We start from the raw sequence: 18,957 nt of genomic DNA, 5'->3' as shown, positions 1-18,957 counted from the left end.
GGCAAGGGATTTACAAAAACAGAAGTTGAAGACAGATAGAATTCTTCTTGAAATTCAAACTCTTGTGTTTGAAACATGGATTTAGGTAGGAATTTGCGAAGGAAAAAGAAAAAATGTAGGAAATATGAAATGAAATTAGCTTATATTTCATTAATGTTATCCTCCCCATTTCCTTTCTTTACACAAATTCCTACCAAAATTCAAGATCCAAACACAACTTTAAGAGAAATAAGAAACATACTATAATACCTACTAATTTAGACTGTAACTATCATTGCCATCCAGAGGCCTGTAGGAGAAATGGTTTCCTTGGAAGTGGGAGTGAATATTTGAGGTGGGGCTAGGGTTTTGTTCATGAACATTACCTGTTGTCAATGCACAGTAATTAGAGTTGATTCTTGCATCTTCCATGTCCCAATTTCCACGAATACCCACAAAGCTGTTGGAATCTACCCCATCTGAGACTGCTGGAATTAACTGAAAATCAAAAATTGATTGTGATTGCGATTGTGATTGCGATGTTGATGATGAGCTTGCAATACCCAAAAAATTTTCAATGATGCCCACAGTAGCTAACTGGTGTTCTATTGAATTAAGCCTTGGTTCTTCTATATGTGACAATAATTCAAGAGGAGAATTTTTTTCCAGGCTTTGGGCATGTAATCCATAGACTCTTTCAAAGGGACTCAAAGACCCTAATTGTTCCAAATTGTTAGTGTTCGCTTCAAGATCAAGATCAAGACACTGTTTTGCTTTTTCAAGGCTTCTGATAATCATTTTCTCTCTTGTTCTCGCCCTCGCCCTTGCTCTTGCCATGTCCCTGGACTCCTTCGCTCGACGATTATCACAAGCTCCTTTTCGCCATTTTCTGCTCTTTTTCTCATTATGATCAGCAGCAACCATTAAGGTTTCGATTTCGCCTTTTCTTTCTATCTCCTTCGTGTCTTCTTTAATGGCAATTTCACACTCCAACGAGGACGACACGCTCTTCCCATGGCGACCACAATTGTAATTCAATTGGGGTAGATTTCCGGTGAGTTCTCTAATCGCGGCCTTTGAGTTGGAAAAAAGCCACTCTATGGTTTTACTTGCTTTATCAAAGCCTAACATGTCTTGGAGATCAAAAAACTTTCGGGCAATCTGAACCGATAATCTCATTCTCCGATCTCTCGGACCATTAGCCGTGTAAATCTTGCTATGCCGATCTGTCTTGCCACTTCTCTTTCTAGGGTTAGGGTTTTTGGCACCGTCATCAGTTCTCTTCTTCCTCTTCAGACAGAATCTTGGAGGCTTCTTTGAACCCTCCATGTGGATCTCACGGTCGGTTCGATGACTATCTATGATCTCATCTTGTTGGGGCACAAATAATGGATCACTGTTGTCAAGAAAAGGTGAAGGGAAGTGCAAGAACAAGAAAGTAGGGTCTTCTTGTCTTGAATTAGGGCTTGCTTCATTTGTGCCAGACTGTCTGAACATGGTGGTGGTGGTGGTGGTGGTGGTGGTGGTTTGGTGGTGGAGGAAGTTTGGGAGTACAATGTAAACCTAGAAACTGTGGGAACGAAGAGTAGTAGAGTAGGGACTAAAACCCAGAAAAACTGTTAGGACAAGAGGTTTTTCTCTTCATCTTATCTGGTGGAAAGTGTACTGTATATATTTTGTAGCTTTGGGACCCCGGAGAGCGAGAGAAGAATACTGTGTAGTGCAACTGTAAAACAGTACAGGGAGGGAGAGTGAACGTACACGAAACAGACTCTTCTGTATGGCACCTCACGCGGTGGTAGAGTAGAGAGAGGTGATAGGTACGGATATTAACCCGCCGGTCCCGCCATGAGAGAGAGAGTTTGGGGAGAGAGAACAAGAAATTGATTTTTCTTCTGTGGGCTGTTAATGAAAACAATTTGCAAGCTAGGTCGATAAAGGATTAATTATCATTTCATTATGGTACCATGATGGTGATTCAGGCCATTTTTATGAATTTAATACCGATTAGATAGAGCATGTCTTCTTTTGCATTAAAAAATGGGTGGCTTCAGATTGAAAGATATTGTTAGACTCGCAGGGTTTATTATGGGTCTCATGTGATAATTTAAATCGTTCAATGTGTACAACTCGTCGAGTATTATATGCAGCAAACAATCATGTTGATTGGATATCGATAATTACGTGATCAAATCAGTTTTGTATAAAAAAAAAATAGATGGCGAAAAAATCAACGATTGATAAAAATTTAATTTGATGAGATAGCTATCGATATTCGATTAACATGATTTTTTACAAGCAGAAAGTCCCCGAGCGAACCTTCCAAGAAGCAAGTTGCCGAGCGGACCTTGCTCGTCGACTATGGAGTATCTTGCCGAGCTGATCTTGCTCGCCAAGAAGCAAGTTGCCGAGCAGACCTTGCTCGTCGACCATGGAGTTCCTTGCCGAGCTGATCTTGCTCACCAAGAGGCAAGTCGCGGAGCGGACCTTACCGGTCGACCTTGGAGTTCCTTGCCGAGCTGATCTTGCTCGCCAAGAAGCAAATCGCCGAACGGACCTTGCTCGCCGACCTTGGAGTTCCTTACCGAGCTGATCTTGCTCGCCTGCTCGCCGACCTTGGAGTTCCTTGCCGAGCTGATCTTGCTCGCCAAAAAAGAAAGTTGCCGAGCTGATCTTGCTCGCCTACCTTTGAGTTCCTTACCGAGCTGATTTTGCTCGCCAAGAAGAAAGTCGCGGAGCGGACCTTGCTCGCCGACCTTGGAGTTCCTTGCCGAGCTGATCTTGCTCGCCAAAAAGTAAGTCGTTGAGCTGACCTTGCTCGCCGACCATGGAGTTGCTTGCCGAGCTGATCTTGCTCGCCAAGAAGCAAGTCGCCGAGCTGGCCGACCTTGGAGTTCCTTGCCGAGCTGATCTTGCTCACCAAGACGCAAGTCGCCGAACGGACCTTGCTCGTCGACCATGGAGTTCCTTGCCGAGCGGACCTTGCTCGCCGACCTTTGAGTTCCTTGTCGAGCTGATCTTGCTTGCCAAGAAGCAAGTTGCCGAGCGGACCTTGCTTGTCGACCATGGAGTTCCTTGCCGAGATGACCTTGCTCGCTAAGAAGCAAGTCACCGAGCGGACCTTGCTCGTCGACTATAGAGTTCCTTGCCGAGCTGATCTTACTCGCCAAGAAGCAAGTCGCGAAGCGGACCTTGCCCGCCGACCTTGGAGTTCCTTGCCAAGCTGATCTTACTCGCCAAGAAGAAAGTCGCCGAGCTGACCTTGCTCGCCGTCCGAGCAAAGTGAACCACCGAGCAAAAAGTCTAGCCCGGCCTTGTAATGTAATTCCGGTCACGCAAATGCAGACAGAATTAAGGGGCAATTGTGAGGAAGATTTCATAATTTGGCTTTGGGCCGTGGTAATGACCGGGCTAAAAAGAGGTCCGAGCGTGTTTGGGTCGAGCTAACGTTGGCTGAACTTGTGTGGATTGTTCGGTTAAGGTCCAGGGCCCATTCGGCCGAGATGATCATCTGTCAACCCAGGCTTATTGTTCGCGCATGTAGCTCGACAGAAAGGTCTCACGGACCAGCCTAACCTATCTGGAGCTCGGCCGTACTGGAATGCTACCGAGCTCAGTTGTGATGGAGCTCGGCGATTGGCACTGTTGGACTTGTTAAGTAGCTCGGTCGAAGGAGGCCGGGGTGATGCCGCCAGGCTGCCGAGTTCCCGCTAATGTTGTCTGGCGGTTTGGTTAGGTGGTGTTCGCTAGATTTGTGCTGACAGATGGGAGAGCAGCTCCACGTGTAAAGAGACTAATGGGTGCAGAGTTGAGCGCAGAAAGTATATAAGCATGACTGCGCCCCCAATGCCTGGGATAGAACATCATTTGGTGAGAAACACTCTTTGTGATTTATCTCTCTCTTCCTCTCTCTCTCCTTGAGTGTGTGTGCTAACTTGACCGTTTGAGGGATTTTCCGACCACACACCGTCGGGTAGCTCACCGCCGTTGTGCTCGCAGGTCGATCGGATAGACAAGAAGCTTGGACGAAAGGAGTACGGGCTACGCAGAATATTTGCTCCCCGTACAAGGAGCTTAAGTGGGTCTAGTTTGAAAGGGCCTAGCCTGAGTCTGGAAGTACAATTGGGCCTTCATAAGGGGCTAAAAGATTTTGGTGGGCTACAATCTGTAAGGACTGGGATAAGCACTCAGCCCTGTAGTCCACAAGAAGGGTCTGAAGAAGAGAGATCATATATCAGTATGTCAACTGGTCTAACAGCCCAGTTAAACTGTGATAACCATGTTCCGTATTATGCTAATTAGCCCTTATTATGAATGTAATTATGTATTTGATATGATTTTGTATGCCATTTATGTGAAAATATGTGGTTTTGAATTTCTATCTGTTCACCGTAGGAATATCTATTTGATTATCTCCTTTGAAATTTAAATTGAAGGCCTTATCGGTCACAGAAATCGAAATTGACTACGCGACTGTGATTGGCGTAATTTTTAGAGCTTACGGTGAAATTTAATTGAAAATTGATTCGGATCAAAATAATTAGATTCAGAACGATTAATTAAGTGCCATTAATTAGCTATAATCAAATTTGATCTAGTGGGACTATAAAAGGGCCTTTATACACTCAATTCCACTCTTTTATTTCATTTTGGCTTATTTTGGCTCTCTAGAAAAGAGAGAACCGACTTTGAGAGATAGAGGAGGCATCCTTGTGCATTTTGGCTCAAGGTTTGTGAATTAGGAAGGCTAGGTGCAAGATTTGACCACAATTGTGAGAATTAAGGCTCCTAGGTGAGTAATCAAACATTGACTCATGGATGTTAGTTTCTAACTTTGTGAATTCAAAGTTAAATGATGATTAAGAACAAGAATTGTGTTATAATTGGTGAATTTGAAGTTAATATGCACATGCATGTGCAGGATCACCATGATTTTGCATAATCAAGTATGTATTAAGTTAAATATGGGAATATGAGTATTAAAGCATACATGCAAGCATGGTTTTGTTGAGTTTCATGAGAATGGACACCATTTGCATCATTTGAAATGGAATTGAAGCCAAAAATTGGCATGCATGTTTGAATATTGAAGATATGAAGATTATATGAAGTTTGAATGCATGAGCCTTGGTTATACAAAGAAATATTGATTAATTTTGAAGATTGGACCATAATTTTGAATAATTGGCCTCATGTTGTTTACATCCATATGCTATATGATGTATTTGCATGTTTTTGGTGCCTTAATTTGAGCTTTAAAGCCTTTGGAGGTCGAATTTGAACTTGAAGAATAGTTCTGGAAAACCCAGAATTCTTGACGTCCGCTCGAGTGGGAGAACCGCCGTTCGAGCGTAAACTACGAGCTCCCAAAATATTTTGCAGACATGATGTCCGCTCAAGCGGGAAAGTTCACGCTCGAGCGGGGAGCCATGTAGTGATATTTTCCGATCGAGTGTCCGAATTCACGCTTGAGCGTAAAAACGAGGTAACCAAAACTTTTGCAGACCTAATGGGTCCGCTCGAGCGGGGACCCCTATTTCTGAAATTTTGTAAATGCGTTCTATGTTTTGTTTTTCGTTCTCTTTCACTTATAAGCACTCTTAGGCATGCATTAAGCATTGTAATGAGTTAAAAGGATAAGAATGAAGTCTAAAGAGGAATATGTGAATTAAGAACGGATTGAATTATTTGTGACACATTGTGTTCATAGAATGTGTAGGGTCGAGCTCCAGGGCAAATCATCCTGCCGATCACTATGAGTAATATCTTCATAAAGATATTTGAAGTATGTTATTTGTCCAATTGCTTACTCTTATATAAGTCTTATAAGTTCATTAATTTGAATGGTGGACAAATATTTGCTATGCCAAATGAATGGGCCAAAGGCCAGTTTGACATGAATGGAAGAATGAATGGGCCGAAGGCCAATTTGACATGAATTAAAGAATGAATGGGCCGAAGGCCATTTTGACATGAATGAAAGAATGAATGGGCTAGAGGCCAGTCTGACATAAAACATAGAATGAATGGGCCAGATGCCAGTTTGACATGAATGAAAGAATGAATGGGTCAGAGGCCAGTTTGACATGAAAGATAGAATGAATGAGCCAAAGACCAGTCAGACATGAACGAAAGAATGAATGGGCAGAAGGCCAGTTTGACATGGACGATATGAATGAATGGGTCAGAGGCCGTATGACACGAATGAATTGTGCCTGAGGCCGTATGATGTGTTTGGAACCGCAGTCACTTAACCTATATTTATATATATGCTAGATAAAAATACGAATTGGGCCCAAGGTCGATTAAAGCACGTTGTTCTAAATACCACTTGTGTAACTTCTTTATTTGATATTATTCACTAGGCTTAGGCTTTCGCTCACGCTCATTCATGTATTTATAGGTGATCCAAGGGAGGTCCAAACCCAGCCTCAGTGAAATTTGTGTGGAATAACCAAGGTTTTGAAAAGTCAGCCCTTACGTCTCATGCACGAGACTCGCCTTCGCCCTCTTGCTATCTTGTTTTATTTTGTCATGTTGGCGAAGACTTTGGTTTATGATTGTACATAGTTTTGGATGGGCTGACCTAGACTAGAATGATCCTGTATGTACAGAACTTTGTATTAGTACATATTTTGATGTACCTATTTTGATGTAAGTTATTAACATGTATATGTATGGATTGTTATGACGTGCCATATAAGCACAGCTCTATGGACAAAAGTTTGAAATTGCTTCTGTTTGGCCCCTTTACTCTGTTGAGTTACGTCTGGAATGGTTTGAGGCCATAGGTAATCCCTTGATTACTGGCCGGTTATGTCCTTAACCCATAGGGGCGGGTTTGGGTCATGACATAAACAAAGCAAAATGAGTGAGGAAAATAAAAAGAAAAAAGGAAAGAAACAATGTAGCAAAAAGGTCACTTACAAGAATCAGCCTCAGAAAATGAGGTTTTTTGATCTCGTGAGAAAGTATGGCAACAATGGAGCTTCATCTTGTAAATCAGGTCCTAATAATGCCTTACTCAGCTGTAGTAGAAACTTCATTATCATCGGTTATAGAGAAGGGAAATGATGGAGGAAGAATAATTCTTAATGAAGCTCAAGCAACACTCTAGTTAGGGAAATTATTAAGGGTGGATTATAATAGGAAAGAAAAGAATACTCTAAGCAAAATGGTGGAACTTGAAAAGAAGGATAAGGAGAAGAATGGAGGGGGAAATGGGGCAGCTGTATAGGTTGCAAGTGCAGAGGGGGTTTATTTGGTGATTTTTAAAGCTTTTCTATGAAGATATTAGTCTAGAATATTAGAGGAATTGGAAGGCAAGAGAAGAAATGAAAGATAAGGAAATTAGTGAACGATAGAAATGTGGATTTTGTGCTGCTTCAAGAAACAAAGAAGTCTGATATCACAGAAAAAAATGTCAGAGCAATGTGGGTAAGGAATGGAATGGAATGGAGTATATAGTAATGGATCCTGAAGGAGAAACTGGAGGTGTTTTATGTATATGGGACCCTGTGGTGTTTCAACTAGCTGACTGTTACATTAGTAAAAGGTTCATTCTCCTATCAGGTACTTTCTACAATTCATTTGAGTGTGTTATTTTAAATATTTTATGCACCTAATGATGTGGGTAGTAAAAGGAAACTGTGGAATAGCTTAATTAATTTGAAACAAATTTTTCCGAAACCATGGTGCTTGTGTGGGGATTTTAATGAAATTAGGCATATTGAGGAGAGTCTATGGTGCTCTAGAAGGGATAAAGAAATGGCAAAATTTAATGAGTTCATTAAGAACTGTGAAGTAAATGATTTACCTTTACTGGGTAGGAAATTTACATGGTGTAACTCAATGGTTGGTGAAAAATGGAGTAGAATAGATAAAGTGTTGGTGGAACCAAGATGGATGGAGGTGTTCAATTTAAAATTATAGGTGTTACCTAGACTTATCTCCAATCATAGTCCACTACTTCTCATAGAGGATGAAAGGGACTGGGGTCCAAAGCCTTTTAGGTTCCTGAATGCTTGGTGTTTACATCAGAACTTATTCTCTTTTGTGGATAAAACCTAGAAGGAGTCAGAGGTTATGGGGTGGGCGGGTTTTGTATTATAGAAAATGCTGAAGGTTTTGAAAATAGCTCTTAGGCAATGGAATAAGGAGGTTTTTGGAAATGTGTCACACAAGTTGAAAGTAGCAGAAGAGGAGGCACACAAACTTGATCTTCAGGCTGAGAATAGAGTGCTTGACCAATCTGAGATAGCTAGAAGAAAAGCAGTTGCAAATGTGGTATGGAGACTAAATAGAATGCAGGAATGGGTGTGGTTACAAAAATCAAGGCTGAACTGGAATCTGAAAGGGAACAGGAATACCAGATTTTTCATGTGATGGTTAAGGGCGGACAATGTAGAAATGAAATAACATCTATTACTATTGGTGACATAGTATTGAAAGAACCAAGTCAAGTGAAGTCAGAGATCAATGAACATTTTAAGAAACAGTATTCTGAGGAGTGAGTGAATAGACCTAAATTAGGAGGCATATTTAAATCAGTACATAGTAGTCCAAATTATGAGCGGTTGGAAGCAGAGTTTACAGAGGCAGAAATCAAGGCAGTAGTGAAGGATTGTGACGGAAACAAGGCACCTGGGCCAGATGGGTTCAATATGCTTTGTTTCCAAAAATTTTGGAAGGTGATGAAAGGGGAGGTGATTAACTTTATGAAGGATTTTCATATGAATAGAACGTTGGTGAAAAGGGTAAATACCTCTTTTGTTACTCTTATACCCAAGAAGGAGAATCCTGTGGGACTAGCAAATTATAGGCCCATCAATCTTGTTGGGTCAGTGTATAAAATTCTATCAAAGGTTCTATCAAAGAGGCTAAAAGATGTGTTACCTAGCATCATAAGCGAGACCCATTCAGTATTTATAGCGGGGAGAAATATTCTTGATGGTGTATTGATTGCTAATGAAGTTGTAGATGGGTGGAAGAAATTAAAGAAGAAGAGAGTGATAATTAAACTTGACTTTGAAAGGGCTTATGGCTCAGTAAATTGGGAATTTCTATACTCAATGATGGTGAATTTAGGGTTTGGCAATCAATGGACTCAATGGATTTTGGAATCTGTGGCAACAATTAATATTTCAGTCCTTGTTAATGAATCCCCAACTGTTGAGTTTAGCCCCCAAAGGGGTTTTAGACAAGGTGACCCACTGTCCCCTTTTCTTTTTAACTTGTTTGCTGAAGGGTTAAACATTTTACTATTAAGGGCTTGCTAAATGGGAATAGTTAAGGGTGTGAAAATAAGTGTTGCTGATGTGGTTGTTTCTCATTTGCAGTTTGCAGATGATTCTATATTATTCTATGAAGCTGAAGATGAAGAGGTCAGAAATTTGAAGAGAATACTAAGGTTCTTTGAGATTATGTCTGGTCTGAGAATAAATTATCACAAAAGTCAGGTATGTGGAGTGGGTGTCCCAAAAGAATCACTAGCCAGGTTTGCATCTATTCTTAACGGTAAGATAAAGAAGTTGCCCATGCAATATCTAGGTTTGCTACTAGGAGCTAATTTTAATAGGAAATACATTTGGAAACCAGTGCTGGATAAAGTCCATTACAGACTTGCTAGTTAGAAGAGAAAGCTCTTGTCCTATGCCGGTAGGCTAATTTTGATCAAAACTGTTTTGGCTTCACTGCCTGTGTACTATTTATCCTTATTTAAAATGCCTCAAGGGGTTGTTAGAGTGATTGAGAGGCTGCAGGCATCGTTTCTTTGGGGAGGCTCTGAAATAAGAAGAAGGGTTCACTTGTTAAAGTAGGATAAACTAGTAAAGAGAGTGGATCAAGGGGGCCTAGGGCTAAGAAGAGTGAAGTTAGTGAATGATTGTTTATTAGTTAAATGGTGGTAAAGGTTTGGGTATGAAAAAGAAGCTTTGTGGAGAAAGGTGATTTGCAGTAAGTATAAAGTGAGATTTAGTGAATGGGTACCCTCTCCCTGCACTAGTTGTAATGTGTCTAGTGTATGGAAGGGTATAATCAACATTGCTACATCAAATAGCCTCATTCTGGGATTTTACATAGATAACTGGAAAATAAATGTGGGGGATGGGAGCTCAGTCAAGTTTTGGTAGGGCAAATGATGTTACTCTACCTGTTAATTAGAAAAGGAATTTCCTGGTTTATTTTTGTTGATTGTGGAAAAAGAGGAATCAGTAAGAACAGTGGCTGAGAGAAAGGAAGTGGAAGGGAATTGGGTGTTCAATTTTAGAAGAAGGCTGTATCACTAGGAAGAGTGTGAGGTTTTTCGTCTTAGAAACCTTCTAGTTTCAGCACTTAGTCTTATGGTTGATCGGGTGGATAAGCCTGTTTGGGCAGCTGAATCATCTGGAGTTTTTTCTGTGTCCTCTGCATTTAAGGGGGCTTATGCATGTGCTGACCCTAAGCTAAGAATAAGCAAACTGGTATGGGTTAAATATTTGCCTCCCAAAGTACAATTTTTTTGGTGGCTAGCATGGAGGAGTAGACTTAAGACCTCAGTGTTTCTTCAAAAAATTGGTGTGCTTCAAAACAATACTTCAACTTTATGTGTGCTCTTCAAAACTGTGAATGAATCATGGATCATATGTTGGTGTCTTGCCCGTTTGTCTAAATATGTGAGCTGAAATGTTAAACCAGTGGGATGTTCAAGGGACATTACTTGGATCTGTTGAAGGAATAATTTATGGTGGGATGGGAAATGCTTCAGCAGTAAAGAGAGGAAGATATGGCAGAAAGTCCTTTGGTTGTGCTGTGGTCTTTGTGGAAGCTTAAAGATGATGTTGTGTTCAATGCATCAACTCCAATCTTAGCTGAGTTATGTGAAGTGATCAAAGTTAGAGTTGCTGTTTGGCTGAAACCATTGTACACTGAGCATAATTTCACTGTGCAAGAATTTGTGTTTAATCTTAGGCAAGTAAGGAGGTGTATCTCTAGCAAGTGGCTGTGAGTGTTGGGAGTGTTACTTTGTTCTCTGTTTTTCTGGTTGGTTTCTTTCCAACTGTGAGTGGTGCTAGCAAATGATTGAACTTGCTTGTTTGGTGCCAACCTCGTTGGGATTAAATAGTTTAGCAATGATGCTCTTTGCACCCTCTGTCTTTATGGATATAACTCTTGTAATTGTATTACTTGGTTATCATCAATAAAGTGTTCTTCGCTGTTTCAAAAAAAAAAAAATGATGATAATTGAGTTTTATTTTTTCTGTTATTTTTGTTAAATCATAAATTCCAACAAAAATGTATTTTTAATTTCTAGAACTAATGAGGCAATCTATATATTTTAAGCAAATCTCATGAGTATATTTCTAAGGGGAAATTAAAAAAAAAATTCAAATTTGAGCCTTGTAAAAAAATAAATCTTGTATTTTTAATTTTATCAATTTAAACTCTAATCTTTTGATTTATTTTCAATCTAAATTATTAGCCTATTTTCAGTAAATAAAATTGATGAAAAAAGAATATTTTAATCGTTAAACTCAATATATATAATGTCTGAAATATTTTTTTATTGAGTTTAATGATTAAATTATTCATTTTTTAATCAAATTTACTTAAGAAAAATAGACAAATGGTTTAAATTGAAAACAAAACAAAAATTTTAGATTTAAATTGATAAAATTAAAAATTCAAGATTTATTTTGTTATAAAACTCAAATAAGTTTTTTTTTTACTTATTTATATAATTTTCCTCATTTGTACTTTATCCTAATGTAAATCAATACCATTTTCGATTCTGATATTATCGATAGATATGATTATATTATCAATAGTAATATGAAGGAAAATGTTATGAACTTCAAATAATTTATTAATTTTTTTACTAAATCTCTTATATAGGTGTAGGACTCACACAAATTCACATGTGTGTGGTTCTCACATCCATGTGAGAGGTTAGATAGAAAATTTGGTAAATTATTTAGGATATCTACCATAACTTTAATATGAAAACTGATATTATTATTATAAACAGTGGAAAAATGTTGTTTTAATTAATAGAAAATAAATTTATTTGAAACTAAAATATCGTTCACTTTTAAAAAAGTAAAAAAACATTTTTCAAACTAAAATTTTGTCAATGTCTAATTTTACAATCAATTTAAACTTTTACATAAATAATTTATTTGAATAACTTTACAAAATTAGGTATTTGAACGATCGACTTAGAGCCGCCTCACATTCTTCTCAACTGGATATACTCCATTCCAATTCATGGCTAGGTGGGAAGCTCACTCCTATAATTAAAAAATAATATTAATATTTCTTAAAGTTTGAAAAAAAAAATTACACGTTTCACATTTTTTACATAATCACGTTTTGCTTTCATAAAGTTGTAATTCATATAATACTTTAATTAGCTCCATTCATCAATAATTAGATAGAAAAATAATATTATGATTTCTTTCAAATTAAAACATATATTATTTTTTTTTTTTGGGAAAATAACACAATAGGATAACTCTTCAAAAATATATATATATATATATATATATATATATATCAAATCAATTGAAAACTTTATACATGTTAATAATTAAATTCACAAATTTTTTCATGAATTTGTACTTCTTCTTTTTTTCTTATCTTCATTGACATGTAATAATCCTTTTATTATTTTTCATTCTATCTTTGTACCACCTACTTTAGTTTCTATTATTTTAATATTACTAAAAAAAAATCAATATAATTATACCAAAATTACAAAACTTATTAAATCTTCTTGTTAGTGTAACTTAAGCACAAATAAAATTGGAAAATTATATTTTAGCGGAGCAATGGAAAAAAAAAAATAGGTAGCGTTTAGTAGAGTTTTCTAAATATGATTTGAAAATAAAGTTGTATTTTGAGTTTGTAAGTGTTGGAATTATGATTTGAGTGTATAAAATTTGTTTGGTTATGAGTTGTGAAAATAATTTTAAATTGAGTGTTGAATTGAATTTTGAATGTTTGATGTGACATGTAAAATAAGAAAATTTATTTGGTTATAAATTTTGATAAAAATTTTCAAAATTAATTCAAAAAGTTATAACTCATAATCAAACACATAACTCAAAACTCTATTGAAATTTCTTATCAACACTCATAACCAAACTCCTTTTAAAATTCAATTCAAAAAATTAATTATTAACAAAAAATAACACTCAAATTTTTTTAATTGAAAATAACTCAAAAAGTTATAACTCATAACCAAACACACAACTCAAAACTCTATTAAAAATTCTATTCAAAACTCATAACCAAACTCTTTTCAACATTCAAATTAAAAAAAAAATGTCATTTTGGTTTTAAAAAATAATTTTTATATTTAAAAAATATCAAAAACAAATAATTTTTTTTTCCCAAATAACAGGTGGCGATTGACAATTATAAAAAAAAAATTAAATAATAATAATAATAATTTACACAGTTTTGGTCAACCGGCCGAACAACCGGGAGGATGATCAGGGTAGACCCAAAATTCAAAAATCTTGTGCTTTTTAGAATAGAGAACACGAAAGAGAGAGCGTAGCCAAACGTGAAGGAGAATTACATTTTGAAATATGCGGTGGAATCAAATTTTGAAAACACTATCCAAATATGAAATGCAAATAAAATGGTGGAATTACATTTTCACCACACAACCAAACACAGCCTTACATTTTTATAATAGTGTTCTCCTATGTACATTGTGCAAATTCATTCATATATTTAGTGTAACTCTTTTTATTTGCTCCAAAAATAATTCTTATTCATAGTATAATTATTTTATGACTGTCTCGTATATTTGTAATTTCTCAAATAAAATAACCCCGAATAGTGCAAAGGGTGATGCCAAGTCTAGAAAACCTAGAAAGGACAATTGTCGAGCAGCGGCATGTCCTGCAATATGAAACCTGCTTTTCCGCCCTGGTGAAGGCGATGCTTTTTTGACCAACCCCCGTGTCTCTTTCACCTCCAAAGATTTCCCCGTAGCACTCTCTCTCTCTCTCTCTCTCTATGTATATATATATATATATATATTTCTCTCTCCCCTTCACATGTTTTAATGTTTATGTACATTCATTGTATCATGTTTGGTTATCCAACATTAATTGAATGATAACTCTTGACGACTAGCTTGGTGTGTCTATTACTTTACTGGACATTCTTGTCAAGTTCAGTTGGCCATTCTGCTTTCACCACACATGCAAAAATTTTATGGAAAATTTGATTTTATCCCTTCGTGTTTTCAGATTAAAGCATTTTATTTTTTATGATTTAAATATAGTTAAAAAATTCTTATATAATTTTAAATTAAAATGCAATAATTAACCACAAATGTAAAATGACTATGAACCTGTCAAGTCGTATATCTTTTTTTGTTATTTTTTTTTCTCTCTCATCTCTTACACATATAATTTATAATTCTTAATATTAATTCAATTAAATCACAATTAATACTAAATTTTTAATTATTTATTGTAATTTTTAATTTTTTAATCTAATTTTAATTTAATTATATTTTAGATCTCAATTAATTCTAAATGCTTGATTATTCATCGTAATTCCTAACATCTTAATCTTTAATTATGGGGTGATTTGGGATTTGTTTATTTAGTGATTTTTTAATAATTACAAAAAGATTTGTAAAAAAGGAGAGAGCTCATATAACAATTTATAGTAAATAAACAAATAAGTTGCTTAGCCAAACCACCCTATATTTTTTTTTATTTTATTTTATTTTAATTAACATCATAATTTAATTTTAGGTTTGGAGAAGATGGTGTAGAATTGTTTTTTTGTTACGTTAATTTCACTTTATTTTTTTAGAAAACCAAACCCACTTTAAAAAATAGTGTGCATGATACATCTTTCATTAGATTGAATAAAAAAAATTAATGGTAGCACTTTAATTCGAAATTATATGAATTTTTTTTTTCTTTTATTTGAATTATAAGGGATAAAGTGTTTTGACTTCAAAGGAGTTTAAATGAATTTTGCCTAAGGAACATTTTTCATTAGTTTCATCATGTAATTTATGTTTAATTAGTCTAATAAAAATGAATGTGATAGATTTTCATAAAACTAGTTCATACGACTCACATGGACACTTTGGAGATAGCATACGTATCCATAATATATCTATATATATATATATATTATCAGCAAAAATAAAAAAATAAAAAAATAAACTTTTATTAATGAATCAAGAAATTACATCAATAAAGAAACAAGGAGGGGGCTAAAATTACATCAAAGCAAACTCAATTTATTCCAATTAGATTGTCCCAAGAAGGAACACATCGGAAGGCAGTTGTTTGTTTGGGAGGATGAGGAACTTGTTAGGCTCCGAGATGTGCTGAGATTGGCTTTATCTCTTAATCTGGATTAGGAATGGCAACGGGGCGGGGCGGGGCGGGGCTGGGGATCACCCTCCCCATCCCCGATCCCCGAAACTACAAAAATCCCCGTCCCCGGCCCCGATCCCCGACGGGGAACACACCACTCCCCCCACCCCCGCCCCCAACGGGGATCGGGTTTCCCTAACCCCGGAAAATCCCCGTACTCATCATCAACATCATCTAAAAAAAAATTTCATCAACAAAGACATTAACAACAGCAACATCATAAAAAAATATATATATATTTCATCAACAACATCAACTTATCAAGGCATGTACAAACAGTTTTGCATCAAACACAAATTATTTGAAAGCCAAGTCTAGTATCAGTATGTTTGGGTCAAAGGGGGTTTTGGCAGCAACATCATCAACCAAAAAAAAATTAAAAATAAATAAATAATAGATAGAAACAGATTTGGCGGAGAAGGACGCAATCGACGGTGGCAGAGGGATCTTCTCAGATGTGCCATAGCAGAGAGAGGGGGAGGCGAGAAGCGACGAAGGAGGAGGCCGGCCCGCGAGAGGCGACGGAGGAGGATGCCGTGATGAGTAGCAGCAGCGGAGGAGGGAGATCGGCCGAAGATAATGGAGGAGGACGGAGATCATCCGGAGAAGAAGGGAGATCGGACGACGCCGTGAGTAGCAGCACTGCGCGCAGAGGGAGGGAGGGAGGGAGAGAGAGAGAGAGAGAGAGAGAGAGAGAGAGGGGCTGAAATAATATTAAAATGTGAATGACTAGAGAGCAGAGTCAAAATCAAAACATATATATCTCTTAGGTATATTCGGGGAATATTCGGGGCAATTATCGGGGATAAATCGGGGCGGGGCCGGGCTGGGAAATCTATCCCCATCCCCGGCCCAAGAATTATCGGGGATTCAATTTTTAATACCATCCCCGACCCTATGAGGATAATTTTCGGGGAAAATCCGTTCTAATCGGGGTCGGGGGATCGGGTCCCTGTCGGGCAGGTTTTAAATTGCCATCTCTAATCTGGATAGCATGGACAAACCAGTGTGGTCGGCTACCAAATCTGGTCAGTCTTTCGTATCAACATTGTACAATTACACAGCAATAGAGGCTGCGGAGTTGGGGTTTCTTAGTAGGTCAATATGGGTGAACTATCTTCCACCCAAAGTGCAATTTTTTGGGTGGCTTGCTTGGAAACATGAAGTAAAGACCTGTGTGTTTCTATAGAGGATTGGGATATTGGATGGGAGTGTATCTACTGATTGTGTGTTTTGCAAAAATGAGCTTGAGATAATAGAACATGTTCTTATATTATACCTCATGGTTTGGAGGGTGTGGACAGGTCTGTTACAGTGATGGGGTATGCTTTGGGTTGTGCCAAACTCAGTCGAATGTCTGCTGCAATGGTGGGCTAAAAGCTGGCTTAACAAAACAGAGGGAAGAATCTAGAAGACCATTCCACTTGTAGCTTTTTGGTCAATTTGGAAGCGTAGAAATGATAGTGTATTCAATGGTACTTAACCAAAAATGGGAGAGTTATAGAAATTAATCATCCTCAAAGTTGCTATTTGGCTAAAGGCTTCATTCAAAGACCTTAAATTCTATGTTACTGATTTTTTGTTCAATATTTATCAAATTAGGAAATGTATTAGTGAAAGGGTGTGAATTGTACTGGTGTTCTTTGTCCACTTTCAGTGTTGTTGTGATGCTATTTCTCAACACCTCATGCGTGCTTTGTGATAGAAGGGTGTGAATTGAATTAGAGCTGCTTGGCCACTTTAGTTTTGTGGAAGGGTGTGAATTGTACTGGTGCTGTTTGTCCACTGTAGTGATGCTGTGATGCTGTTTCTCAATACCTCATGGGTGTTTTGTTTGCTGGTTTGTGAGCAGTGGCAACCATTCATGGGTGATTTGTGATGGTCGATGTTTGCTGGGTAGCGATACTGTGTTGCTGTCTGCTGAAGTTAAGGATTGTAGCTGTCTTCTGATGTTGTCTGTTTTGTTTTGTGGTTTACTAAGCAACTAGGTGGTTGGAGCTTCAATTAAGTCTGCTGTTTTTTTTTTTTTCTTTGCTCTGTTTGTTGGTCTCTCACCAACTAGGAGGTTGGAGCTTGAATTAACTCCAAGCTATTATTTATTGATGTATTCTATCATACTTTGTATGTGTTTCATCAATAAAGTTTTTTCTATGCCGATCAAAAAAAAAAAAAAAAAAAAGGAATGTATTCATAACACTTTTTTTTTTTTTTATCGACAAAGAAAACTTTATTGATTATAACAATGAAGAACAAAGAAACAATCAATAAAGAGGGGGGGGGAGTAAAGAGCAACAAATCTCTCAATCTAATTCCAATACAATTGGCACCAGAGAGAGAATTGAAGCACATCCCCAGGTTGGTAAGGAACCAACCAAAAACAGAGAGTAGAAGGAAAAGAAAAAGAAAAGAAAACAAGAGCCCGACAATCTCCACTTGAACACAAAATCATCAACTGATAAGGGGAAATCCTTTATAGATACTTTGAGCCAAAGAACTGTTCTGATTTTGATGAGCTCACATAGACCAGAGGAATTGGATTGGGCCTCAATGAAGATACACTCATTCCTATATTTCCAAAGAGACCAAAGAATAACAACGGGGATAGCTTTCCAGATTTTCTTTTCAAGGCTCTTGAATTTTCCACCCAACCACTAGTTGAAAAGACCTTCCATTGATTCTTGAATACACCAATGAAACCCCCAATCATGAATAACAGTAGACCAAATATACTAGGAGAAAGGACAATAAAGCAAGACATATACAGCAGATTTAGCTTCAGAGCTACAAAATGGGCAAATGATGGAAACACTGCTGTCTAATATGCCAATTCTGTGCAAAAACTCTGCAGATTTGATTCTGTTTTCCTGGCCAGCCAACAAAAAAAAAAGAACATTGGGGGATAATACATTATTCCTAACAAACTTGCTGATTCTAAGATAAAGACCAAGAAGAGAGCTACTGAATAAGTATAATGCAAACACAGAGAAAGTACCAGAATTTGCAGATGCACTAATCCAAACTAGACAGCCTGCACTTTTATCACTCAAAAGAGGTGCTATAAGATAATAATCAATCTAACTTCTTTAGCCAATTCCCAAGCATACAACACTCTTCTATAGCGAAAATTTCAAACACTTGAGGTGGATTTTCTATCGAAGAAGTGATGGAGAGAACCTTCCTTGTCAGTAGAACAATTATAAAGAAGGGGGAATTCTGTCTTGAAACAAAAGCCTCCACACCACCTGTCATGCCAAAATCCAATTCTATTCCCATCCCCCACTTTAATTAGACAGTTATCTAGATAGAAATTGAAGATATTCCTGTTATGAGCCCCAATGGAGATAATGTCATTCCACACTCTAGAATGATTATTCTGACCCTTCTGATGCGCAGACCCCATTGGTTGACACTCTTTGTTACCCCCACCCATTTCACCATATGAACATTCATTTTTAGATCATTGCCACCCTACAAGAACATAGCCTCAATCTTCCCAAATTCTCTAGCCACACCTTCAGGCATCTTAAATAAAGAAAGGTAATACACAAGTAAACTAGATAAACTGACTTGATCAAGGTTA

General features: G+C 37.2%; 1 protein-coding gene across 1 annotated transcript; it reads right to left on the bottom strand.

Annotated features, from left to right (window-relative positions):
* LOC114266671 (uncharacterized) lies at positions 1 to 1,590 on the bottom strand. The gene has a single exon (XM_082868064.1). The coding sequence runs from the start codon at positions 1,474 to 1,476 to the stop codon at positions 253 to 255; it is 1,224 nt and encodes a 407-aa protein (XP_082724190.1). The 5' UTR covers positions 1,477 to 1,590; the 3' UTR covers positions 1 to 252.
* Between the last annotated feature and the right edge of the window lie 17,367 nt (positions 1,591 to 18,957).

Source organism: Camellia sinensis, chromosome 5 (assembly GCF_055761805.1).
Source record: "Camellia sinensis isolate YWXY chromosome 5, ASM5576180v1, whole genome shotgun sequence".
NCBI lineage: Eukaryota > Viridiplantae > Streptophyta > Magnoliopsida > Ericales > Theaceae > Camellia > Camellia sinensis.
The sequence above is the reverse complement of the archived record's forward strand: the minus strand, read 5'-3'. Positions and strand labels throughout refer to the sequence as shown.